Raw genomic sequence first — 27,021 nt, forward strand, 5'->3', positions numbered from 1 at the left:
TTTTTAATAAAACAAATGTAACAGAATGTATAAATCTAAAGGAACATTTTTTTCCTCACAGTAGTAACATCGTTAGCCCCAACAAAGCTATCATTGTTGGAGACATGATTTGGAACTCCTCTTTGGGGGAAAGACCTTAAATAAAGGCAGTTTACAGGCCCCGGTTATAAAACATCCATCCAAATGTTGGGCTGTTTACAAACAGAAACAAAATACACTGGGAAGGAAAAGAAAAGAAATTAAAAATGAGGAGAACTGCAGTTGGACATGAGGTTCCCCTCAACATCTCTAGCAAGTTCTGTGCAGCAATACCGTCACCGGAGAAACGTGTGCTCTCCCGGAAGAGCTGCTTTCAATGGCATGACATTTGGAGAAAAAAGTTCTGCTATTTAAAAAAGAACATCAGCCACACTCCTTCATAGTCACACTTGCATTTGATTAAAAAACAACAACAACAACAGCACTCACACATGATTCTTGTATGGATTCTAATTGAAGAGACATTACATTCAGAATTGTAGCACTCGTAATTTTCAGAAGACTAAAACAGCTTCTTTGCCACTTAAAGGGTACATAGGGGGCAGCTTTTTACCTGAATGCATTCTTAAATAAGTGACTACTACCGCTCTAATGTTCCTAGTTGTAGCTCTGGTACAGGTTACTGACCACAGGTTCACGGCCCCGACTTGCTTTGCCAACACACATGAATTACAAGTGAGCCACCCCCGCAGTCTCACGGTGAATTGGGAAAGGGCCGGTTAAATGAAGAGACAGGCCATTCCTTGGTAAATGTTTGTAGCTTTCTTTCCCAATACATCTTCTTTTTATTGAGCACTTCCATTTTTATCCTGTGTTCCTCCTCTGCCATCTCACACTCTCGCTCTATCTGCTGGATTTTGGCCACATGAACCTCATTCATTTGTATCAGCTGCAGTTGTAAGATGGACATTTGTTGATGGTGTTCTTCCTCATGCATCTTTGTTAAAGCACCTTCCTGAGAGGTTTTGCTCCTGTAGTTTTTATTGGCTGTTATTCTGACAGCTGAACACGAGGGTTCAGGTTGAGAGGTCCCCTCACATACTGGAAAATGTATGAACTCTTTCTCATCATCGCACAGTTCTCTATTTGAAACAGCAAATGACTCTGAAAAACAGTAGCAGAAAACATATGTTCAAAGATTTTACAGGCAGAGAGTCAATCAATCCTATTTTAAAGGAGAGGGGGGTCCCCACGCACGGGATGTATCTAAAAACAGGTACCTTTGCCATAACTGACTTTTTCAAAACCCACAAATCAAAAGCAATTTTCCCTTAAGAAATCATGATAAAGGGCTTATGATGTCATTTCTAGAACTTTGAAAGCCACGGGCAGAGACTGCGATGATCAGGAATGAGAGACTTTGGTATGGAGATATCAGTTCAAAATGGAAGCATGCACAACTCTAAATGAGCATAATATCTTTGTCCAAAACCAATAGCATGGGTATTCAGGTTAAGTCACCCATCCATCTGAGGTCCTTCATTCAGCCATAAACAAAAAGCTTATGCTCAATCTCCACAAGGGTGCCTTAGACTGGAGAGCCATCTTCTAAATGTCCTTCCATGAAAGGACTCAACTTCTCAGTAAGGCACTTCTTAGCACATCATTTCTCTTCACTCTCCTGCCACCTGGCTAGTGCCTCCTGCACTGACATGTGGGACCAGTAGTCATGTCCCAAGGGCACTTTCCAATGTCTCCTCTTATTAAGCCTCTGAACCATCACATTCCAAGTTCTTCTACAGACTCCTCTCTGCTTGCTCCTTCTCAAGTCTCCTTTAAGGACTCCATCTCCTGTTCCATTCATCTCTTACCTTTTAATATTCTCCTGGGGATTCCATGTTCTTACTCTACCATATGTAACTCTTAGAATCTGGTTCCAATCTCCCTTTATCTTTCCTGTCTTACTCTTCAAAAATACCCTCTGCACCCTTCAATCCTACCACAAACTACTCACATCCTTTTAAAGAACCTGCTTTTTTTTTTTTCCCCATACTTTCGTGCGTAACAATCCCTTCAGCTTGTGCTTGAACTCACCGTTTGCATCCTACCCACCCACCCAAACCCCCCTCACTCCAGTCTTTCTTTTTCAGTCTTCCCCGGCTAACTCCTACTGTGCTCAGGACCAATACTACTTCCTCTGTGAAATCTCAGATCTCGCCTTTCTCTACAAGTATTCTTCTGTCACAGCACTTGACACATCCCAGACTTACTTTGGGACCTGGTTCTATCCATTTTTATTCTGAGGTAATAATTACTTTGCTTGTACATTATTGTGCACAGTAGATTCCTAGTAAGTATATATTGGCTGGTCCCTTGGATACAGGAGCAAAGAGCATATGGATGCAAAAGGATGCCAATTATGGTAGGTGCCCTGTCTGCGCTGATGGTTTTAATAGAGTAATGGCATGGGTATCAATTAGGAAATTCAGTAAGGAAACCCACTAACTCCACAAACCCATGGTAGCTTCTAGCTGTGACGTCAAGGCTTTCTTGAGCACTTTCATTTTTCCAATAATAAGAATCTTCTCCTTTGAGAAAATAATACCAATTTATTAACAGATGTGATTACATTATTATGTCCACTCCATTACTCGGGAAGATGGGATGCTGGGAATGTTGTTTCTGAGGGAAGCCTAATGCGTAATAACACCATTAATAAAAGGAAAATGTTGGAATTATTTCCCTTCAAGGGGTCAGGTAACAACCTAAATTAATAGTCCATAATTAAGATCACAGAAAAGATCAAAATCTTACCTTTCGTAGTGAAGGTTAAAAAGAAACGAAAAAAAAAAAAAAAAAAGCATACTTCTGTGCCATCCAGAGATAATGAAAATGCCTCCCTAGGTATCTTTCCCAACTCCCACAGCTCCCCTTGCCTCATGCTCCCACTACCTCCCGGGCCCACTACTGATACAGCACCTGCACTAGGCCTTATCTAACTGCTTCCCCCTCATGTCTCTGAGCACTTTGAAGTCAGAATCTGCCTCTTTTTCATCGTCATATAGAACCCAGCTCAGGGCCTGTGACAGGGCTGGGAGCTGAGGTGACTTCAGTGGGACACTTTCCTGTCAACACAGCACAGTTGTGTACAAAGGGTGGCTGTTCTGAGTGTATAACTTCCTCTGTGCAGGGCAGAGGAAGAGGGTTAACACTGAGCAAGGGTCTCCCAAGGTCAGTATCAACTCACCCAGTGCCTTTCTAATCTTACATCTGAAAAGGTTTTCTTTTAGGACAGATGCACAAGACATTTCTCAGTATGTCTTGCCTCCTTTTTCTTTCTCGAGGGGGTCAGTGGTGGATATTCCTCGGAGTCTTTAAAGTTTACCAACTTGCCATGCTGCTCATTTCTTCCAAATTCTAACACTGCTTACTTTCATCTCAACAATTCAAGGTTTTAGGAACCTGGTGATGATGATGATGATGATACCCAAACCCACGGCCATTGAGTCCAGTCTGACTCATAGTTGCCCTATACAGAGCTTCCCTATATGGGAGCAGATAGCCTCTTATTTCTCCCATGGAGCAGCTGGTGGGTTTTGAACCCCTAACCTTGTGGTTAGCAGTCCAATGCTTAACCCACAGAGCCACCAGAGTACAATGATAATGATTATAGCAGTTACCATTTTTCAAGTCGCTAACTGGGAACTAAACTAGTGCTTTACAGGATTCATCTTGATTAATCCTTACAAAAGCCCCTAAAAAGGTATTCTTAGAGAAAGCCCAGTGTAGATATAGATTGTTGTTGTTGTTAAGTGCCGTCGAGTCGGTTCCAACCCATAGCGACCCTGTACAGGGTTTCCGAGGGTGTAAATCTTTACAGGAGTAGAAAGCCTCATCTTTCTCCCGCGGAGCGGCTGGTAGTTTCGAATCGCTGACCTTAAGGTTCGCAGCCCGATTATTTAGCTGACCAAACTCGGATTTAAATGCTGGTCTCTGCTGACACCAGAATCCTAGCTCAACATTGCAACACTCTTCCACTACTCCACTTGCTCAGCTGCGATACTCACTTATCTTTATTACTAAGAATACAGGGTAATATTCCAAATTTTGCTCTCCAAATTTTTCTCGAGGGCCTAATTAAGGCAGTATGTTCATGTCTGGGAGCAGAACACTGGCTCCACTTTATAACTACGGATTTTAGTTTAAACGTGTGTTAACATATGCATTTTAAAGAAGAAAAGAAAAAGTCAGGCCTCTTAAGATAAAGACTCTGAAAGAGCCTGGACTTCAAATGAGAGGTGACTCATAGAGCAGATAATTAGCTCCAATGAATACAATCTAGTGTTTAGATGGGAAGACTCTTAACCGGAAGAAGATATCCTGGGAATGCAAACAGCTACCATGGAACCTCACTCTCAGGTAAAACAAAAACCCCCAAAGTAGAAAACAATTCAATCATTTGCAAAACAGGTAGAAAGGCTTGCCTGGGATAGGCTTTCCAAGGACCAGAAAACATTCATATAATCAAGGGGTGAGATTTTTCTTAGGGGACTCAAGTGAGCTTAATGCCAACAGGACAAGCCTACTGTAGCAATAAAAGGGGGCTATTATTGGGGGGGCTGAGGAACTGTGTTGTTGTTGTTAAATGCCATCGAGTTGATTCCAACCCATAGCAACCCTGTATAAGGTTTCCAAGGAGCAGCTGTTCTTGCAGCTGTAGTTCAAACGACTTTGCAGTCTGACACATTAGCCCACAGCGCCACCCCAGGACTCTGAGGGACTGTGCAGAGGAAGTCAAATCCCAGCTCTAGTCAACAGAACAAACAAAACAGGATGCACATTTTGGAATATTGTGCATTAACTGAAAGGAGAGAAGGAGGATATCATGTTTGGTAAAGTAGAGGGTCAGCGAAAAAGAGGAAGAGCCCCAATGAGATGGACTGAGACAGTGGCAGCACCACGGGCTCAAACAGAACAACTGTGAGAATGGCACAGGACAGGGCAGTGTTTGGTCCTGTTGTGCCTACGGTCACTACAAGTCAGAACCAATTTGACAGCACCTAACAACAACAAAAGAAGACCTAGTTTTAAACACTGCAATATGAATACATCTTAAAAATAGTATTCTAAGTTTTCACTCCAAAACAAGAGAATGGCACAATTTTCAAAAACATGTGAAAGAACATACAAGCACATTAAAATGAACAGGGTACAAAAGAGAATGGAAGTGGGGAATGGAAATAAACACACATACACAACACAAAAGGGAGGCTCTGAGTGGACCAATGACGATAGTGTACCATGATTAGAAGTGTAACTCAGTCTCTTGTACCCAAATTCCCATCACAGAGCAGGACTGAACTAAACACTGTTTGTGTACTAATGTTTGCATTAGTCCATTACAGCTGACTAGTAATGAAATAATGGCATACGAGAGTAAATATAAATTACCCTAAAACATTTGAGCTACTTGAAAGCTCAGTTTTCTTAAATGTTTTTGACCTTCAGTTATCCTTCCACCTGCCCATCCCCAGTAAATCTAACTGGATCCCTTAGTATGTTCTGTAAACCTATTGCCCAAAGATAATGGAAGATGAAGTGTCAAAGGCAAATGATCACACCATAAACCTGGAGGATGCAAATTGCTTCAATATATTTAAAGGCAATCCCCAGGGGTTTGAGAAAATGCAATCCAAATGTTATGATTTTAGGAGTATTGTCATCAAAATATAAATTTTTAAGACAGTCATTTACAAAAGCTGAGAGTATCTAAGGGACAATGATCAAGACGACACAGACAAAACACATACACACATAATTAGCTGGAGGGTGGCCTCTAGTTCTGTTAAACATTTTTATAAGGAATTCCAACAAATCTCTGAGCACCTAATTCTGTAAAAGGCATTCTGCAGATATTAGAACAGCAGAAATATAAAACAACAACACATGTAATTTTAAGTTTTCTAGCTGCCATATTAAAAAAAAATAAAAAGAAATCGCTGATAAAAAATTTTAAGAATCTATTTCATCTATACATCTAAAATACTATGAATTTAACATGCAATCAGTAGAAAATGTATTAGTCACATATTTTATGTTCTTTTTAGTATGTGGTTTCGTACACATAATGAAAACAAACCAAATCCAAGTCCCTCAAGTCCGTTCTGACTCTTAGTGACCCTAATATGGGGTTTTCAAGACTAAATCTTCACGGGAGCAGAGAGCCAGCCTCATCTTTCTCCCCAGTAGCAGCTGGTGCATCAGGACTGCCAACCCTGTGCTTAGCAGCCCAACACCTAGCTCAGAGCATCACCAGGGTGCCTTGTAGCATATAGCAATTTGATCTAGACACAGTTCAAGTGCTAATAAACCATTAGCATCAACAATTCCAGCCTTCTCTTTTCTTTCTTGAAAGTATGTTGATATAAAAGATGAGTTTTTTTAATGTATGAGTTTTTTAAATGAAAAGATAACCAGGGAGCTTCAACAAGTTCACAGGAAAATTCCATTATCTTTTCATTCCATTTTTCCATGAACTTTTTGATGCCCCCTCATACAGAAAGTGCTTCAGCATTTTCACTACTTGAATTACAGTATTACTTTGGTCATACTTCCTAACTGACAGACAGAGGGCCAGAGGTTTCTACCACCTACCAGATTTGACCTGGCCACATTTGGCTGATTAATAACCACCAGCAAGAAGGAAAGTTTCATGTCTCACGTATTGCGTAAGTACATGGCCATCCAATGTAAAATGTACCTCTTTTACAAATAAGGCTCTAGTCAATGTCAATACAGAAAAGCAACCAGCCATATTTATGCCTGTCTTGCTGGAAATGCATGCACTGTTGTTGTTTTAGTTGTTGTTATGTGCCGTGGAGTCGGTTCCAACTCATAGTGACCCTGTACAGGGTTTCTGAGGCTGTAAATCTTTACGGGAGCAGAAAGCCTCATCTTTCTCCTGCGGAACAGCTGGTAGTTTCGGACTGTTGACCCTGAGGTTAGCAGCCCAATTCGTAACCACTACAGTAAATTAACTGCACCATTTCTTCCAGAAAGAAAAAGAAACACATGGAATAAGCATTGTAGATCCTCCCTAGAATTTGCAAAGAGGGAATTAAGAGTGTCCCCTAAGTATATTCCTATAAAAGCAATATTCAATAAGGCAGATCAGAGATCAGCAAAGAGAACTGAATGCAACACCTCCTGGGGAACAGAAGCACTTTGAAAAGCAGCCCCCACCCACAATTCGGACTCCCCTCTCTCCTCCCTCCCTCACCATCACTCCGTTCTGGTTCTGTGCCTCACAGAAACTGACTGGCACAGGTACCAGCAAATGGAGAGTAACCATCTGCCAGGATAAACATCTCTAAAGCAAGAACAACAAATTGTCAATTAGCAGTGGGGCCCACCCACAGAAGCAGCAAACAGGAGTTAAGATAGTACCCACAAAACCCCTCTCTGCTCAGAGCTCCCTGGGGCTTGGGACTCAAGAATCAAACCCAGACACAGTGGGAAACTATGCATGACATTAACCATCACGGTTTTTCAACTGGCTCCCTGGACTTCACCTTGGTCAATGACCAGAAAGCAAACTTCTGACCATAATTTAGCACCACAGCTGGCTCATCTGCCAACAGGAGGAAAAAAAAAGTCTGTATTTAGTTCACGTGGTGATTATCTGTTTTACTCTTCATGGAAACATTGCTATTCTTGGTTCTCTTGACTGTTTCTTGTAACTTTTAATTAACAAGAGTTGGAATTCAATCTACTCTAGGCACACTAATAAATTGAGTTTTTTATCCTGCAAGGCAAAATCCAGATTTTCCTGGGCAAGTGTTGGCTGGGTCCTTGGACTTTTTTAATGGGGATTCTATCAGCAGCCCTCTGGTCTCCCCAGGAACCCTCCTTTGCCTCAAGGTGTGTTCTCTGCAAACTGCAATGAACCTCTTTATAAACTGGCCACTTTCTGTCCTGAAAGAGGCAGGAGTTATTGACACTTTATCTATATGCATTTCCCCCTCTCCTTTGTCTAGAGACATTTCAAGAAGCCCTTAATTCCCATGGTTTAAAGCTACATCACTACGCCATTACTTTCCTGATTGTATGACAGTCTTCCTCTCCTAAGAGTTATTTTGTGTGAGATATTTTTATCTTTTCAATGGAAGTATATTAAAAAAATTTTTTACAGAATTTTTTAAGGCTAAGGTTTGAAATCTCTCTCCTTTTTTTTTTTTTTTAAATGTGGCCTTTGAGTGGGCTTTTGAGAAGTCCTCAATATTTTTATCTGCAAAAAAGATTGAGTGAATGAATATAATGCCTCACCAAACAAAAATTCTAAGATATTTGAGAGATAAGCAACTGAAGTATATCATTAAATAACAATACTGATGGCAGTCCCTCAGTTTTCCTTATCCATATATAGTACTAGTCTCTGAGAGAGAGAGCGAGGGATGTAAATTAGTCCTTTTGGTTTGCTTGTTTCTACTCCTTTATAAGGAGTTCTGGTAGCATAGTGGTAACGAATCAGGCTGCTACTCTCACGGTCAGCAGTTCAAAACTACCAGCTGTTCCATGGGAGAAAAGATGAGGCTTTCTGCTCCTGTAAAGATTTACAGCCTCGGAAACCCTGTACAGGGTCGCTATGAGTCGGAACCGACTCCACGGCACATAACAAGAACAACCCCTATATAAGGGGCTCTGGTGGCTTAGTGGTAACAGATTGGGCTGCTGATCTCAAGGATCGGGCTGCTTAATCTCAAGGTCAGCAGCTACAGACAACTAGCAGTTTTGCAGGAGAAAGAGGTTTTCTGCTCCCAGAAAAGATTTACAGCCTCGGAACCCCTACACAGGGTCATTATGAGTCGGAACCGACTCCATAGCACATAACCACTACCACCACCACGCCTTTACACTCCGAGATTTTGGATTAGAAAAATCACGTTTGATACGGCAGCTTCATTTCTGTCAATTCCCTAAACAATTAGGAGGAATCCTGGTGTGGCGCTGAGAGATAATGCACTGGGCCGAAAGGTCGGTTTGAACTGCAAGCGCGGCAAGCAGTTCAAACTCACCAGTAGCTTCTATACAGGCTCCCTATGAGTCTGAACTGACTCAATGGCACTTAACAACAACAACAACAAAACAATTATGGTTGTTAAAATTCAACTGTCCCACAGGTACCCAAGGAGGGCATGCAAGCCAGCTGGGCTCCGGAGGCAATACCTTGGGCGGCAGCATCCGGGTGGTATTCGGGCTCCTCTTCAGGAGGGCTCTGCAGGAAGTAGAGTTGCTCGGGCAGCATGGTGGCGATTTTCTCCTTCCCGAGGACGTGTGTGCTCAGCAGCGGGCTGACGCTCCGCTTCACTTTCTCTCTCCTTTCATGGGCCATGATTTTTTTGGTCCGAGCCTTGATGTTTTCCCAGCACTTCTTCAGCTGTTTGAAATCCCGCAGCGATACGCTTGGCTGAGAGTTGTATTCGTGGGCAAGTGCTTGCCAGGTACGTTGCTTGAGTGCAATAGTTCGCGCATCACTTTTTTTACATTCAAGCACATATTTGTACTTTTCCACTAAAGCAAGCAAGATGCTCTTTTCTAATTCTGAGAAGTATTTGGCGGGTTTTATAATTTCGTTGTTTTGCATTTTCCACTATATTTCTCCTGGCCGTTAGCGATCCTGTGAAAGGAAGTTTGAAACAATCATTACCAAGTCCAAACAATAAAGACTTCAGCAAATGACTTGTAGCCTAATCCCTGTCTTGATACCCTTGCTTGAAACACAGTACTACTTTCTTGTCTATGAATGTGGAATGATACTATCAGGAAAATATCCAGAAATTTATCTAGGAATGGGATTTTCCAGTACATCCTTTGTTCTAGGTCTTGGCCATATTAATGTCTCGCAAATAACAGAGCAAAAAATAAGAGAAGTTGAATGTGTATGTGAAAGTCAGACTTTATTTCTGTTTAATGTTAAAGAACTGAGAAGTCTCCAAATTCATAATGTTATGTGACTCTTGAACTAAACAGCTTTCTAAAAATTTTCTCAGCTGAATACAACAGATGTCATTGTGTTCTCAAATATAATAGCTATATTACATATTTTAATGATATTGCATCTCTGATATTTCCATCACTATTTGTAACCTTGGACCTCTCTGGACCTCAGTTTCTACATTTTTACAACTAGGGTTTAAAGTCTATGATCCATCCCTAAGGTCTGAGGGCCACTTTTATATAAAAAGGCGAAATCCCATGTCAATGATTTATATCATTTCAGGGTGAAAGGGCCTGGACACTGACAGCTGAGTCCTATGGCACCCACAGTTCTGCTCTGAAAACGTGGGTGACCATGAATTGAGATCAACTGGTTGGGTTTGTTTATTTATTTAATGTTTTATTGTGAATTGTGTGATAGTCTACATGGAAGAACATCAGCTTTACATTCATTCCATCATCCATCATTTCGTTGGCATAGTTATCATCCTGTCCATGCATCCTCACCCAACCAAGGGGTGTACCCTGTAAACCTGCCCCCCCCCCACCACAGTCCTCAGCCCCTTTCCATCTCCTGATCCCGAGCCCCCAGCCCCACCATCTCTTGACGTTGTCTTCTCTGCCTCAATCCCAGGCCTCACTGCCTCTTTGGGTAGGATTCTGCTCTTTGCTCTTCTCTATTGATGGTCCCAGGGTCCTCAGCTCCTAGACTGATAAATTAATCACTCCCCTCTTTGTTACAAAATGTCCATCTTTAGATTTCCAACCCTCACAATCAGTCCTGATAACAATTATTCACTATTGTATCACAAGAGACCCATCTAGATTTCGTTTCATCAGCCCTTCCTGAACAGGCTGGACACCACTCACTGGAGACTCTACCTTCCTCCACACCCTCTGGATCTAGGTTCCCTCTTGAAAGCTTGTAAGCCAGTCACTTCTTGCCTTTGTATCCCTCCCCCCATTTTGGGTAGCCAATGTCCAAGTTGCCCATCCCTGTCTACCCTTTGTGTTGTTGGGGTTTGTTTTTGTTGTAGTATTCCCACATTATGCTTGAGGAGGGTGACTGTAGTTGAAAGTGGCTTCACTCTGCTATGCCTGAGACTGGCACAGAAGACCAGAGCCCTGAACAGAGGCCAAGGAGCACAGGATCCATCAGAGGGCAATGGAACTTTATCAGTGTTTTCACTACACACTGCTTCTTTACAGAAGTTCAGGTTAGAACCAAGGGCAGACAGTCCCCTGATCCATTCCTAACTGTGTCTTTATGAATTTGTATGTTAAGTCGGAATGGGCACAGACAGTTCTTACTTGGCTGCTAACTGAAGGGTCGGCATTTCAAACCCCCCAGCCACTCCATAGGAGACAGATGTGGCAGTTTGCTTCAGGTGAGTTTACAGCCGTGGAAACCCTAGGCGGCAATTCTACTCTGTCCTCTACAGTAGCTATGAGTCCCAATCAACTCGAAGGCGCTGTTTTGTTTTTTTAAGGGTTGGTTCAATCATTTCAAAGTGAGGGCAAATTTATATCATATTAAAGGGCAAGTAAGAGTTATCTATAAATCAATGGCTGGACTGCATCCACCATCAAATTTCTGCTTCCCATTCATACTAGAGACATGAGGGATCAAGAGACTTAGACACACAGGGAAAAAAATTATCTCTGGAAACTTGATCCTGCACCCCTAAATTTATCTCAGGGGGCTGTGCCTGCACCCCTAAATTCCTATGCTTGTGCTTCAACTACCTCATTGCTGTTCTGATGCCCTACACTGTCACCCAATGACATCCCAAAGGTTCAAAATTAATTTTTCAACTTCATTAGCACTCCTATTTCTCATGAATCAACAGTCCCCAACCTGAAAATTATTAACCATATCCTTACGATACTGTATCTTCTGTACTGTCTCCATCTGCCAACACTACTTTCTGCAGTTTTTATTATGAAATCAATAGGGACACTTAATATTTTTAAACTACACAATTCCCCAAATAGATTCTGATCCGAAGTTCCCTCACCCTACTCTTCCTCTCAGGAGTCGACATGACTTACCTTCTTCCACACCCCATTCTTTTTAAGAGTCATTGCTATGAGGACTGAGAAATTCACAAAAGAAAAATCTCTTGTTCCCCATTTTGTTCTATTATAGGTAATGCCTATCTATTATGTTTCCATTCTATTTCTCCCTTAACTTCTTGAAGTCCCCTCATTTATACTTCTTTTGAAATAAACCTTTCTTTTTCTAACCTTTATTTCTTCAGATAAATTCCTAGAAAAGGAACAGTTGCCACAAAAGGTAAAAACACTTGTTACATCATCTACCTGCCCCCTTCTTTAATGGTGTGCTAATTTGCATTCCTACTAATAGCCTATGTGCATGTCCATGGACACTTCATTTACTCTTGCTTTTAATGTATTTTTTATTCTATGCCAATTACTGTTGTTGTTAAGTGCCAGTCAAGTCAATTCTGATACGTAGCAACCCTGTATAGGGTTTTCAAGAAGCAGCTGGTGAGCTTGAACCACCAACCTTGCAGTTCAAGTGAATTTGCAGTCTGATGCATTCGCCTACAATGCCACACCAGGAGCAAAATGTCGGTTTATTGTTTAATGACATGAATGCTAATTCTCAGGCAAACAAGTTGCACTCGGACTAAATAAAGCCCCCAAGATAGTAAGTGTAAGGTAAATTAAACATATAAGCAGTTCCACTCCCTAAGTCTGTCTTTAAGTTGAATGTGTACGGACTTCTGAACAGATAAGTACATTATCTAACGTTGGTCAACTGTCTGTCTTAGTATATAGTATATAGCGTACCTTTTCTGTATTAAGAAAACATTAAAGAAACGCTTCCAGATACACTAAAGCAACTTTAACACAACACAAAAAGGTTTTCATGCAAAGCAGTGTCTGTTTGATATTATCAAACTTTGTACGCACGTTGAATTTTTAGTAAATAGGCTTTATGGGTGTTGGCTGGTAACTACAAGTTATATGTATGTCAGATGTGTTAGTAGTCCTGGGCTGTCTGTAATTCCAAGCAATTTAATAATTCTTACACACCACGTGTGCAGTACCATTAGCTGCCACCAGGTGGGGGAGGCTTAACAAGGAGGATCATGCCCTATGTGTGGCTGTTGTTAAGCTTAGTAGAGTCAGTAGACTCACAGCAACCCTTGTATAGGGTTTCTAAGGAGTGGATGGTGAACTTGAACCACCAACCTTGTGGCTCAAACCGACTTTGCAGTCCAGTGCATTAATCTGCAGCACCACACCATGACTCTTATTGTGGCTAGCTGAATCTGAAACCAATATAGCACTTGTTAAGTGCCGTCGAGTCGATTCCGACCCATAGTGACCCTGTATAGGGTTTCCGATGAGCAGCTGGTGAGCTAGAACCACCAACCTTGCAGTTCAAACGGCTTTGCAGTCTGGCACATTAACCCACAGCACCACACCAGGACTAGTAGCAGATAACTTTGAGTTCTTACTGTGGACAACGCACTACCTACACTAAGTGTTTAGTATACACTGTATCATTTAATCTGTGCAAAAATAGCTCTTGAGTGCATCATTTGTTACAAATCAATATTTTCTGTGTTTTAAAAAATACTTTATTAAAATAGAAGAAATTATACAACTGCTCTCAAAAGCAAATGCTTTGAATTACCAACACCTGGGGATTATTAATAGCCTATTAACTAAACTGTTGTTTAATCACTAGCCATGCTAATCCAGAGTTACTAATTGACTTTGCTTAATTTCCTAGAGCAGCAGGCCTCTCTGGGCCAAGTGGCTGCATTTTGCAAGCCTACAAAGGAATTCCTGGAAGAGATGATGTACCCCCAAGAGACTCCTATGGATTTTCAACAACCTCAGGAAGTAGGCTGTTTATCCCCATTAACCAACTATAATTCCCACTTCCCAGATAAGAATACTGAGACCAGTAAACTGCTCACTAACCTAAAAACCCACTGCTACTTAATAACAATTTAGAGTCCTGGCGTGACGCTGTAGGATAAGCACGGGACTATTAACCACAAAGTCGTAGGCAATTCAAACCCACCAGCTGCTCCCTGGAAACCTATACAGGGTCACTATGAGTCGGAACCAACTTGACTGCATTTAACACCATTGAGTCAATCCAGACTCACCGTGACCCTGTATAGGGTTTCCGAGACTGTAAAGCTTTACAGGAGTAGACAGCCTCATTTTTTTCCTGCTGAGAGACTAATACGTTTGAACTGCTGACCTTGAGTTTAGCAGTCCAATGCTTACCCCACAGCACCACTAAGGCTCCTAAGTCACACAAAAAATAAGTGGCAAAACCAGGATTCCAACCGAGTTCAGATCCAGGAACAGCCTCTACCTGCCAGCTCAAATTACATGTCAGTTAGCACTGTAATAGTCAAGTTACTCACATGAAGAAAAGGTTTTTGTGCAGAACAATTTAGTGGCGCTTCACAAGGCACTTCAAAGTGACTAGTCTCATTAGCCCCGGGCAGGGATGCCAGGAGTGGGAATCTACTTGATGAAAGTGGCTTTGCTTTCTTGGTACCCTGAGTAAGGAGCCCTGGTGATGTCGTGGGTAAACCCACAGAGAGGCGGTTTGAGTCCACCAGCTGTTCCTCAGGACTGACTGGCTTCTATTAGGATCACAGCTTTAGAACCCTATGAGGGACTTTTAGTCTGTCTACAGCATCCGACTCGATGGCACCTGACAACAACAACAACAGCGTCATTTTGAGTCCAAATCAATTTGGCAGCAATGGGGTTTTTTTGGTGGCCTGGATAGTGCAAAAGTTGGCGGATCTAGTCCACCCAAAGGCACCCTGGAAAGGAAGACTAGGCAATCTACTTCCAGAAAGTCAGCCACTGAAAACCCTATAACCCAGTTCTATCCTGCAGTGTGCTAGGATTCAGATGACAACCAGTGTGGCTTTTGTCCATCCCATTTGTGGACTCTTCCTCGGCCTCCATCCTCACCTCCCCCCACCTCTAAGGCAGCCCTTCCCACCCCAGGTACACCTGGACTACTCTAACCAGAATTCCAAAATGATTTCTACTGCTGATCTGATAAGAATGAATGTTTGAAAAACAACAGCAGAGATCATCTGGAGCTTTCAAATGGTCCACGCCTCAGGGGACTGCTGACATTCTGCTTCAGCCCCAACCAACAGTCCTAAATAAACACATGCTTCCCAAAGGAAGAGCTCTTAAGGGCAAAACTTCTCACTTCTTTGCCTGGGGTTCCACTAGACTGTGTACTACTATTTCTTATGAATGCTGCCTAGTAACCCTCCCAGTTAATGCATTTTTATATACGTGTAATGGAGTCCTGGTGTGGCGCTGTGGGTTAATTCGCCAGACTGTAAAGCCGTCTGAACTGCAAGGTCGGTGGTTCAAGCTCACCAGCTGCTCCTCGGAAACTCTATACAGGGTTGCTATGGGTCGGAACCAACTTGACAGCACTTAACAACAATAACAATAATGACTCCTGGTTTGGTATTGTAGAGTCAGCACTGGACTGCAAACCACAGGGTCGGTATTTCGAACCCATCAGCTGCTCCTTGGAAACCCTATACAAGGAGGATGGCACTTAACAACAACAATGACAAACCAGTATACTGAAAACAGCAATGAAGTAAGCATGTTCAAATGAAATAGCAAAATTCAAATACAAAGAAAGTTCCCCTTGGGGTAGGCAAAGACCCATAAAACAAAAGCAAAAACAAAATGTGTTGCCTGTTGAGACAATTTCTACTCATAGCATTCCTGTTAGACAGAACAGAATTGCCCGTAGGGTTTCTAAGGCTGTAATACTTATGGAAACAGACTGTCATAGTGTTCTCCCAAAGTGGCTGGGTTTGAACCAGTGACTCTGAAGTTTGTAGCCAGATGCTTAACCACTGTGCCACCTGTGTTAAGACTAATAACGCAGGAAAAGTCCAATATCCTAAAAGAGCAGAGAGGAAACACAAATCCCAAAACACTCAAATATTGGTTATACCACCAGAATAAGCACATTTAATATCCGTCTTAAAAATTCCTCTAAAAGAATTTTAAGTCCACCAAGGGTCAAACTAAGCCTTACAACCAGTTTCCTTCATCTGTACAACAGTTCTGTGATACTTATGAGTAACGAACAATACAGGACAGGGCTCCAATGAAAACTCATTCTTCCCACCCTCCCACCTCTAAAAGTCTAACAGTGGTCTGTCTATATATAATATGGAGTCCTGGTATGGTACTGTAGGTTAATGCGCCAGACTGCAAAGCCATTTGAACTGCAAGGTTGGCAATTCAAACTTACCAGTCGCTCCTCGGAAATCCTATACAGGGTCACCATGGGTCGGAACCAACTTGACGGCACTTAACAACAACATATACGATATACATACCAGTTCTCAGTTCCAATCTTACAATTTACGGACTTACCCTTCAATGTTATGTAAATTTGCCCTCACTTTGAAGAGATTGAACCAACTGCTACTAGGAACAAACACACAGCAATCACTTTCATTTGCTGTACACGCAGCTTTTAAATCACTGAAAAGGCTCTGTGCCTTTTCAACTACAAAACACACTGTTGTTGAATTGATTCTGACCATAGCTACCCTACAGGACGGAGTAAAAATTCCCCATAGGGTTTCCAAGGTAATAAATTTCATGGAGTGCCTGATGGGTTCAAACCCTCAAGCAGTTTAACCAATGCACCACCAGGGCACCTTTCCTGCACTAAAGGCTAACTAAGAATTGCATGCACCTGTTCTGACTTACCTAAAAATTCTATTTAAAGTCACACTTAGGAATGGATCTCATTCATAACCGGGGACTGTCTGTCCTCAAATACTTACTGGCACTTTTATTACATATACACACAACTCGACAAATATGTCATGAGCTCCTGCCAAATGCTAAGCGCTGTTCTAGAATTATGTGGGTGATGCAAAGACAAGCTGAACTTGGAAAGGGCACAGACTGGTAACTGAAAAGAAAGGTTAACTGAAGCACACCCCGTAACTGAGGACAGAGGAAGTGCCGGCAGTTGGTCCCGACTCACAGTGACCTTGTGTAGGATTTCTCCTACACAAAGAGAAGCAAGCATCATCTTTCGCTCACAGAGCGGCTTGGTGGGTTCGAAACTGCCGACCTTGTGATGGTTTGCAGTTCAGTGCTTATCCTATGAAGCCACCGCACTACCCCTAAGTATGTATGTTATTGTTGTAAAGTGCCGTTGAGTCAATTCTGACTCATAGTGACCATGTATAGGGTTTCTGAGGAGTGGCTGGTGGATTTGAACCACTGACCTTGATTGAGTTCAAACAGATCTTGTGGTCCAATGCTGATCCTATAGCATCACACCAGGGGTCCTACGTGTGTATTGTTGTTGGTGTTGTTAAGTGCTGTCCAGTCAGTTCTGACCCATAGCAACCTTGTATAGGGTTTCCAAGGAGTGGTTGGTGATCTTGAACCACTGACCTTGCAGTTCAAATCGACTTTGCAGTCCAGCGCATTAATCCACAGTGCCACACCAGGACTCCCAAGTATGTACAGGATATAAATAAATAGAGTTGAAGGAGCTCCTTCAGATAAATAATTGATAAAAGAGGGTCTGAATGCAGAGCGGTGGCAGTGCTAAGGGAAAGGAGCCAGATGCACAGCAGAGACTATTTCAACAGAAGCAATGACCAGGACACGTATGTCCATATTAGCAGGAAGAATCACGAGACAGTCGAGGCAATGAAGACACATGAGGATTAGCTGTGCTCCTGTAACGATTACAGCCTAGGGAACCTGATGGGACAGTAATACAGTGTCACTGAGCCAGGGTCAACTGGACAGCACCTCACAACACCACCAGAGTGTTCACTGTGTTACTGTCCTTGCCTTTGAGATCACAGTCCAAGCAAGTTATAACAGACACGATGTATGGCAGGACAGGACATGTGATAAGCTCAGTGACAGAGAAGTGCCCAGGGACAGTACTCCAGGACTGGGGGGCGGGAGAGGGGGTCTGAAATAGGAACTTCACTTCCTATTAGACTGCAGTTAGCATTAGAACAAAGCAAGGGACCTGATGGGAATGATTTAAGGACGTCCGTCTATGGAAGTGGTGACCAAGCTGACAGAAAGGTGGCACCTCTTCCCTCAAGGAAGGGCTGGTAACAAGTCACGGATGATACATTTGCACTAAAGACATGAAAGGCTTCTTTCTTCCCAGGTCTGTTGATTCTGTCTCCTGACTCAGCATCCCCCAAGTATTCTTGTTTTCTTTGAAGCAGTATAGAGCCTCCCATGGTAAAACTAAAAAAGGACATGGGTCCAATTCCTACAGACGAGGAAACTGAGACTCAGAGCACATAAAGGGGGCTTCCTGGGACCTGGTGCTGAAAGAGGACCTGAAAGCCCCGCCTCATCCTTTTTTTTTTTTTTTTTTTTTAATATAATTCCTTCTCACTGTGGTGCTGTCGGTTAATGCGCTGGACCGCAAAGTCAGTTTGAACTGCAAGGTCAGCAGTTCGAGCTTACCAGTCACTCCTTAGAAACCTATACAGGGTCACTATGAGTCCAAACCGACTCAACAGCCCTTAACAAAAACAACAACCTCCAGTCTAGGAGTCCCCGTGTGGCGCTGTGGATTAATGTGCTGGACGACAAAGTCATGTGAACTGCAAGGTCAGCAGTTCAAGCTCACCAGTCGCTCATTGGAAACCCTACACAGGGTTGCTATGGGTCAGAACTGACTCCACAGCAATTAACAAACACACCAACACCCCCAATCTGCATCTCCTTTTCTGGAACCCTCTCCTGAAGATGCCCTTCATATTAGGTACCCTCAAGCCTTCCCAGCGGACCCATCTGACAGCCAAAGAGCACTGCCCTCCAACGCAGTTTGGGACTGTAGGCAAGTACCTCTCTCCTGTCAATGCGTCAACTCTAAATAGACCACGGAGCTGGAGTGAGTATTTGCTTCAGTGCCATCCAGCTGTCAAAACGGGTTTTCGATGGAGTTTTGGTGGCACCTACAGTTAAGCACTTGGCTGTTAACCAAAAGGTTGGTGGTTTGAGCCCTCCTCGCAGCTCCACACGAGAAAGACCTGGCAATCTGCTTTCATACCAACTACGACAACACAACAAACACACACACACTACACAGCACAGCTCCGTTCTCACACGGGCTCACCACGAATCTACGTCAACTGTGACACCTAGCAACAAAATGGGCTTTTGGCAATCTCATCTCTACAGTTCACTGCCAAATGTGCATCAGCGGTATTTTCTGAGTATTTATAAGGCTAGTGGAGGTCTCTTTGGTTGTTTTTGTTAAGTGCCATGGAGTCGGTTCCGACTCATAGCGACCCTAGACAGAGTTTTCGAGTAGCAGCAAAGTTTGAACCATCAACTTTATGGTCCAAACTGACCTTGTAGTCCAATGCTTATCCTACAGCGGAACACTAGGATTCCTTGTGGTTATTGTTGTTAAGTGCCGTCGAGTCGGTTCTGACCCATAGTGACCCTGTAGAGGGTTTCCAAGGAGCGGCTGTTGAGCTTGAACCACTGACCTTGCAGTTCAAACCGACTTTGCAGTCTAGAGCATAACCACACTAGGACTCCTACTAGAGCTTCCCTCCTTGTAGTGGACACTTGGAAATATGTCTGATGATGAAAGAGAGGATAGGGCTGAAAAGAGAAGTTCTTCTTGACACCCCCACTTTCTTTTGGGCAGACATAGAATCTTCTGTGTGCTAAAGATACGAATACAATGCAGTTCCCTGTCTCGGGGCTCACACTCATCTAGAGGAGGCCCCAGTGGTTCTCATGAATGCTGTCGTCTGAATACAGACTGACCCAGACAAGGTGTGAAGTGATGGGAATGCAGGACAGTGTACTTGGACAAGCAGCAGCCTGGAGTGGGAAACACCCTCATAAAAGGGACTTTCTGTACGAGACGGCTTCAAAAAGTTCATGGAAAGATTCCTCTACATTTTCACTCCATGTTTCCACAAACTTTTTGAAACCCAGCCACCCACCCCTTGTATTTTAAAAGGGTTTTCTGTGGAGGATGCTTTAATAATGATTCCAAAGGCATTCCAGAGAAGCTGAGGGGAGGGGCGGTCTCAGGATTTTATAAAGAACCCACATCTGGTTCATAGAGGACCAGTAAGGGGAGGAGGCTGCTTCTGCTCGCAGTCATACTCAGACACAGATGGCCCACATAAACAGTTCCCACGCATGCACACCACCACAGGGCGTTGGGGGGGGTGAGGAGAGCCTCAGGGGAAACCAGTTCCTTAGGTACTAAGAAAGCCCTCAGAACAGAAGGAAAGGGGAGGTGGAGAGGACAGGGCGTGAGTGGCAGTTAGGGATAGGAAGGTGTGCACCTCCGATAAAATGAAATCATTAAAACATCCTAGTCCTAGTGAGGCACTTTAAAATGTGATGCTTCTAGTGCCTTTAAACTAGAGTAGTATTTACAAGAGCCAGCCAGGAAGTGATTTCGCTATGATAAATCCTTCATAAAGGGAGAAATTTTACATGGCAGGACAACTAGATACGTAGTTGTTCTTGAGTGCTGTCTAGTCAGGACTCGTAGTGAGGCTCTAGGATGGAGCAGAGCTGCCCCAAAGCCTGTACATCTTTACAGAACTTTTCTCACTGCTGGGCTAGAATCACCAACTTTTCAGTTCACAGCCAAGCGCTTCCCACTGCGCCACCAGGGTTCCTCCTCTAGATAGAATTACCCACTGCCCTTGGGTCGGTTCTGAATCATAACAACCCTGTCGGACAGACTAGTACTGTTCCATAGGTGTTCGCAGGCTGTAAATCTTTACAGTCACAGACGGCCTCAATCTTTCTCCCTCGGAGAGGCTGTTAGGTTCAAACCAGCTGACCTTTAGGCTAGCAGCACCATGCTTAACCCATGGTACCACCAGACCTCCTTAGATAGTTGTTGTTATGTGCCGTCAAGTCAGTTCCGACTCACAGTGACCCTGTATAGGGTTTCCGAGAAGCAACTGCTGAGTTTGAACTGCCGTCCTTGTAGTTCAAACCGACCTTATAGTTGAGTACTTATTAGTGAAAAAAAATATATATGTTAATGCAAATGATAAGCAGGTTAGTTTCAACAAACATTCCACCAGAATTTATCCAATATCTACTGTGCACCAAAGGCGCTCTGGTAGCAAGGTGGTTAACACTTGGGCTGCTAACTTCAAGGTCAGCAGTTCAAAACTACCAGCTGTTCCACGGAAGAAAGATGAGACTTTCTGCTCCCATAATGATTTAGCCTTAGAACCGACTCCATGGAACATAACCACCAACCACCACTGTGTACCAAATACTCTTCAAGGAGCTAAGGTATACAGAGAGATTGGATCACTGGTTTACATTAACCATTGTCCCTTGAACTAATTATACAGAGTTAAACTCCAGGATACCTGTTATTGTTGTTGTATGATGTCAAGTCCGTTCCAACTCATAGCAACCCTGTTTAGAGTTTCTGGAAGCAACTGATGCGTTTGAACAGCGACCTTTCTGTTAGTAGTCCAGTGCTTATCCTACAGCACCACACCAGGGCTCATACAGGACATCTGGTGGTACAGATGTTTTGTGTGTGAATAAGGTTTGAACCCACCCAGCAGTACCACAGAAGAAAGACCTGGCAATCCGCTTCTGTAAAGATTACAGTCAAATAACCTGTGGAGCACGTTCACTCGGTAACACATGGGGTTGCCAGGAGTCAGACCTGACTTGATGGCAATGCAGTTAGTTTGGGCTTTTTATGGGCCTTGAAATAGTAAGATCTATCTAAAGTTCTGAGATCATGTTCCTGCTGCAACATTCTCTTTCATTGGCTCTGTTTCACTGACCTCTACCTATCTGCCCATTACAGACACCTCAGAAATCTCCAGTCCTCCACAGTCAAAGGCAAACTAAGATTTTCTCCATTCCCAAACCTCCTGACTGTGCTGATTTCAACAACAACAACGTCTACCTCACCCTCCAGAGCAGAAACCCTGAAGTGCTCGTCAACCACATGTGACTAAGTGGCCATGAAGCCCTGTAGGAAGGCCTCTCAGTGTCTCCTGCCCCCTCTCCTTTCCTCACCACCCAAGTCTCAGGTCAGACAATTATATTCAAAGTGGTCTCCCAAACCTCTAGCCGCCTCTTCAGCACACCAACCTGAGGGACCGTCCCATAACCGAGTGACCATGCTGCAGCCCTTCTTGAAAACTTCTGACATCTTCCCTGTGGCCTAAGAGATGAAGTCTAGACTTCTCCATGGTATTCGAGGCCTTTCTGGATCTGCTCGTGATTAAAGCACCCATTCCATTCCACCTTCCATCCTCTACATACGTCTTCCAACCCAGCCAGACCAAACTCACCTTCCTTCTCATGTTTCTGTATACACGGAGCTTACTCTGGCTGGAATCCTGACTCCACAGTGCACCGAAAATGCATTTGCATTAAAAAAAAAAAATTTGTACCCTTTAAGGTCCAACTCTCACCTAATTTTTGTGAAGCCTTCCTCAATGAATACCCATTCTGCTGTTTTTATTTATACCAGCTCCCTTCCAAAATGGGTTTGAGGCAACCTACAAACTATACACACAAAATTTCTTTTTATGATCATTGGGGCAAAACATAGGACCAGAAGCTAGGAGGTGTTCATCCCCATCCTGTTGATGTAGGCCACACGCCTGGCCCACGGTCTCTATCTGGGCTGAGTCGTTACTCCTCTGGAAGCTCACTGCCACTTGTGCACGCCTGTACAGTGACATTTCTCATTTTTTAAAGGAGTCCACCCTTCTCACTGGACTGGCAAATTCCTAAGGGAATGCAAAATTTCTGACTCATCTCTGTATCCCCAGACTGTAGCAGATACTGGCTGGATGAATGTCATCATGGTCAGGGAAAAGAGCAAGTGTGCTTGTTGTCCTAGTGATGCTCTGAAAAACATGAGCTAAAAAGTGACAGAGCTACATTCCAACCTAAAGTTGCCTGTCCCTCCCAAGCCAGTGCTCTTTCCACTAGGCACTGCCACCCCTGTGTGCTCAAGTACCCTCTCCTTCAAGGCTGGTTTAAAGGCCTCTCTTCTCTAAGAAGCCTTTCCTGCTCACTCAGGACAGAAGTGAGCCTGAGTCCAGCCCCTGACTGTCCATATCACTTAAGGATGTAATGTGGAGAAGAGATGGTGTCCCCTTGACAGTCAAGAACTGAGTGGTCCATGCAGGTATTCTGTAGATGGTGCTGTGAAATCCTCCTTCCCTCTAGGTATAGTTCCTTAGACCTCGTTTGCCTTTTTCTTCCTTCTTTAGAGTCCAAAGCCTTCCAGTCCTCCCTATTCCAAACTGAAATCGAAATTAATTTTCTCAGGCCCACTGCTACCTAACCAAGTAAACTGTGTTCAAAACATACTCCTCTATTACACTGGTTCCCAAAACCCAAACCCATTGCCACTGAGTAATGTTATTGGGTTGCTGTTGTTGTTAAGTGTCGTCAAGTCAGTTCTGACTCATAGTGACCCTGTATAGGGTTTCCAAGGAGCAGCTGGTGGATTTGAAGCTCTGACCTTAGGGTTCAAACTAACCTGATGGTCCAGTGCATTCTTCTGCAATGCCACACCAGGACTCCTGTTATTGGGTTTTGTTGTTGTTATGTGCCATTGAGTCGGTTCTGGTATTTTCAGCATCTTATCAGCTGCTGGAGTTGTGCAGCATCTCAATTTCATCAGGCACATTAAAAGAATTCCAAGCATCATCTTCACAGGAAGGGAAGCTCCATAGTTAAGTACTCAACTGCAAACCAAAAGGCAGCAGTTTGAATCCACCAGTAGTGGACAGAAGACTTGGTCCTCTGCTCCCATAAAGACGAGTTGTTAGGTGTCATCAAGTCAGGTCTGGCTCAGAGACCCAGCGTACAACAGAATAAAGCACTGCCCAGTCCTTCACGATCCTGGCTATGTGTGAGCCCACAGCGATTCCATTACAGTGTAGGAGCTCCATGGGCAGGTCTACTCTGGCGTACAGGGTCACTATGAGCCAGCACCAACGCAAGGCACAGGTTTTGTTTTAGTAGAAATACTCCAAGTGCATGACTTAAACAAACAAATGTATTCTTTCCCAGTTGAGGAGTCGCTAAGTCTCAATTCAAGGCACCAGCAGTATGGAAAGGCATTCTCTATTAGCTCTGAGGGCAGGTCCTTGTCTCCTTTCAAAGTCTGTGGGCCCAGAGCTTGGTCTCTCCATCCACCTTGCCATCAATCTTCCTCTGGGTTTAGGTGGTTCACAGTACAGGGACCACAGGTGCAAAGGGTGTGCTCCGTTCCCAGCTCTTCTTTCTTGGTGACAGTTGGGTTCCTTCTCCGTCTCCTTTCATCTCTTGTAAGATAAGAGATGTGACTCAAGCAAGGGTATGACCTAAGTCACCCTCCTGTAAGGCTGTGACTCAAAATACACTCTCACTCTAATCCAGCCTCATTACAGAGAGTGGGGTTTCACAAAATGAAGGATAATCACATCAGATCACAAAATGGAGGACAACCACACGATTCTAGGAATCATGGCTCAAGTTGACATATTTAGGGGGGCACACAATTCAATCCTTGACAGCACATAACAAAAAATCACCTGCTGTCAACCTATATAATTAATTTGGGGAGGCCTGGGAATGCAAAGAGAAAACACATGGTCTTTAACCCATGATAGAATTCTGGTCCAAAATACTGCTGGGTGATGATCCCTTATCCATTCTCTTATATCCTCTTCCAGGGTTTCAAAATTCCTCTACCTCCAATCCATCCCTGGTCTCTCTCTGAATCCAAGCGCTGGTGTGATGAATTAAATAATTTATGTCAACTGTTTAGCATCTAGGGCCTGGCACATAGTAAGTGCACAAAATGTAGCAATGATCATTTACATACATTACCTCCTTTAACTCTTGATGTGCCGTGGAGACAGTTGTTGCAACCTCACATAGGCGTTCCAAGGCTGTACATCTTTACTGGAGCAGAAAGCCTCATGTTTCTATCAAGGGACAGCTGTCAGTTTCGAACTACTGACCTTGAGGTTAGCAGCCCAACTCGTAACAACTATGCTACCAGAGCTCCTCTAGTAGTCTTCAATCTTGTGAGAAGGAACTCTTGTGGGCGTGGTCCATCTTCAGGAATACAAAGGCTTATGACACAGATTGTTGATTTACATCAAGGGATATGTAAGTAAGATGAATTGAGGGAAGGGAGGAAAAAATATCTGTTCTAGGACTAGGAACTTTAAATAATAATACAGTCATTAAGACCCATGGGGGAGCCATTTTGGCTTCTCTGAGGGTAGGGAAAATGGGAGGTGCCAGTAGAGTTGTGACTGGGAAACTGGAACTGGAGGAGGGGCTTTTTCCCGGACAGGGGAATGAAACGTTTGCAGGCCAGCTATGTGGCTGGTCTGTCCCTGTCTACTGGGTTGGGCACCTGATTTTGCAAAATCAATGAAAACTTTACTCTTGCTAAAATGAGTACAGACTGGATTACTTGAGCGTTTGTCGGTATGGACAACGTTTCTCACAATCCTAACACAGAAACTATTTTTTGAATTCATAATAAACAATTTTCTCGGTGTGGGAATGACTGTCTTTTCTTCAAAACTATTGTAATTCTGTTTATTGTATTCGGTTGACCTTTCTTCTATTTACTACTTCCTGAAGTGAGTAGGGACTGCAAGACCTTTCTTTTTCTTTTTACTACTTCCTGGAATTTACAACTTCTTTAAGCTCCCCTAGCAATTTGAAATAGCCAGTCAAGTAAGGACAAGAATGCCGCCATAGCCATTTGAATTAGCCAACCACGTAAGGGCAAGACTGTGCGGTCCAAGCCCTAGCCAATGGGGTGAGGCACAGCCTTAAGACTCGTTTCAGGGACAGAAACCCCAGAGGACATGCCCAGAGTTCTTGCTAGCATATTCCTGTGCAGCTATCTGAACCCTATTGCAGAAATAAAATTTTGTAGAGTGTCTTTCTGTGTGCCATCGGGGTTCGTTTCTACCATCAGTAATACAACCATGCTAACTGACATGCTGAAATGTACCCCATGGCCTTGAGAGTATCCTACCGCCAGTTATAAATTGTGAAAAATAGTGTGTCACTGAAATATATCCTTGCACCTATAACGTCACTGAAGTACTCCAAGAGTATTTGGAATCTCAAATGTTACCACATCTAAGAAACGCCCAATTTTCTGAGTCACTAAACCCAAGTTAATGCTGACTCAGTGACCCTATAAAACAGGGTAGAACTGTCTCATAGGCTTTCTAAAATAAATAATCTTTCCCAGAGTGTAGGTAGTAGGTTTGATCTGCCAAAGATTTAGCCACCGCACCACCAAGTTTCCTTTGGGTCAGAGCAGAGAGACCAAATTCTTGCCTGTTTTCGGCACCTAAAGATTATTCATTCAGTTTACAGTAGCGACATCATAGCGCTGGTGTGATGAATTAAATAATATATGTCAACTGTTTAGCACCTAGGGCCTGGCACTTAGTAAGTGCGCAAAATTTAGCAATAATCATTTACATACATTACCTCCTTTAACTAGTAACCACAGTCCTGAGCGGTAGTTATCCAACCTCAAGTCCCCCCACCCCACCCCATATCCCGACCCCCCATTTACAGAAGCTTGGTTTGGAGTACAGGAGCTTTCCCAAGGTCAGTCAGTCAGGGATGTGGCTCCAAGTGAAGGACCCATCATCCTATGACACACACCCCAGGACAGGGCATAGAGGGTCTTAAAGGAGACAAGTCTGAAAAAGCGCCCAGCATAGTAATGGGCATACAGTGGGGGCCCAGGGATGGGGAGACCAAGGCACTGCCGGACACATGAATTCCTCCACAGGGTTCCCCTGGGCTAGGGGTCCCTCCCCGGGAGAGTGCCCCTGAAAACCCTGAGGCCCGCGCCCCTGGGCTTTGTACGCAGCAGGCTGGGCCCACTCACCGAGTCCCATCACGCCTGCAGAGCCGGGGTCGCCACGGCTCTACGCCAAGGCGCGCAGCTCGGGC

The 27,021-nt window shown here is 43.6% G+C and overlaps 1 protein-coding gene across 1 annotated transcript; it reads right to left on the bottom strand.

Annotated features, from left to right (window-relative positions):
• On the bottom strand, positions 1–26,969 carry MSANTD3 (Myb/SANT-like DNA-binding domain containing 3). Its single transcript, XM_006864720.1, has 3 exons — positions 26,957–26,969; positions 9,205–9,655; positions 1–1,143 (listed from the first exon to the last, which is right to left on the bottom strand). The coding sequence occupies exons 2-3, from the start codon at positions 9,620–9,622 to the stop codon at positions 734–736; spliced, it is 828 nt and encodes a 275-aa protein (XP_006864782.1). The 5' UTR covers positions 9,623–9,655; positions 26,957–26,969; the 3' UTR covers positions 1–733.
• Between the last annotated feature and the right edge of the window lie 52 nt (positions 26,970–27,021).

The sequence above is a fragment of the Chrysochloris asiatica genome, unplaced genomic scaffold (assembly GCF_000296735.1).
Source record: "Chrysochloris asiatica unplaced genomic scaffold, ChrAsi1.0 scaffold00069, whole genome shotgun sequence".
Classification (NCBI taxonomy): domain Eukaryota; kingdom Metazoa; phylum Chordata; class Mammalia; order Afrosoricida; family Chrysochloridae; genus Chrysochloris; species Chrysochloris asiatica.

Bases quoted from the DNA above. Each gene is read 5' to 3' on its own strand.
- MSANTD3 (XM_006864720.1), bottom strand. From the start codon at position 9,622: ATGCAAAACAACGAAATTATAAAACCCGCCAAATACTTCTCAGAATTA. The intron at 1,144-9,204 runs GTATTGCCTCCG...ACTGTTTTTCAG, and splicing joins CCCGGATGCTGCCGCCCAAG to AGTCATTTGCTGTTTCAAAT.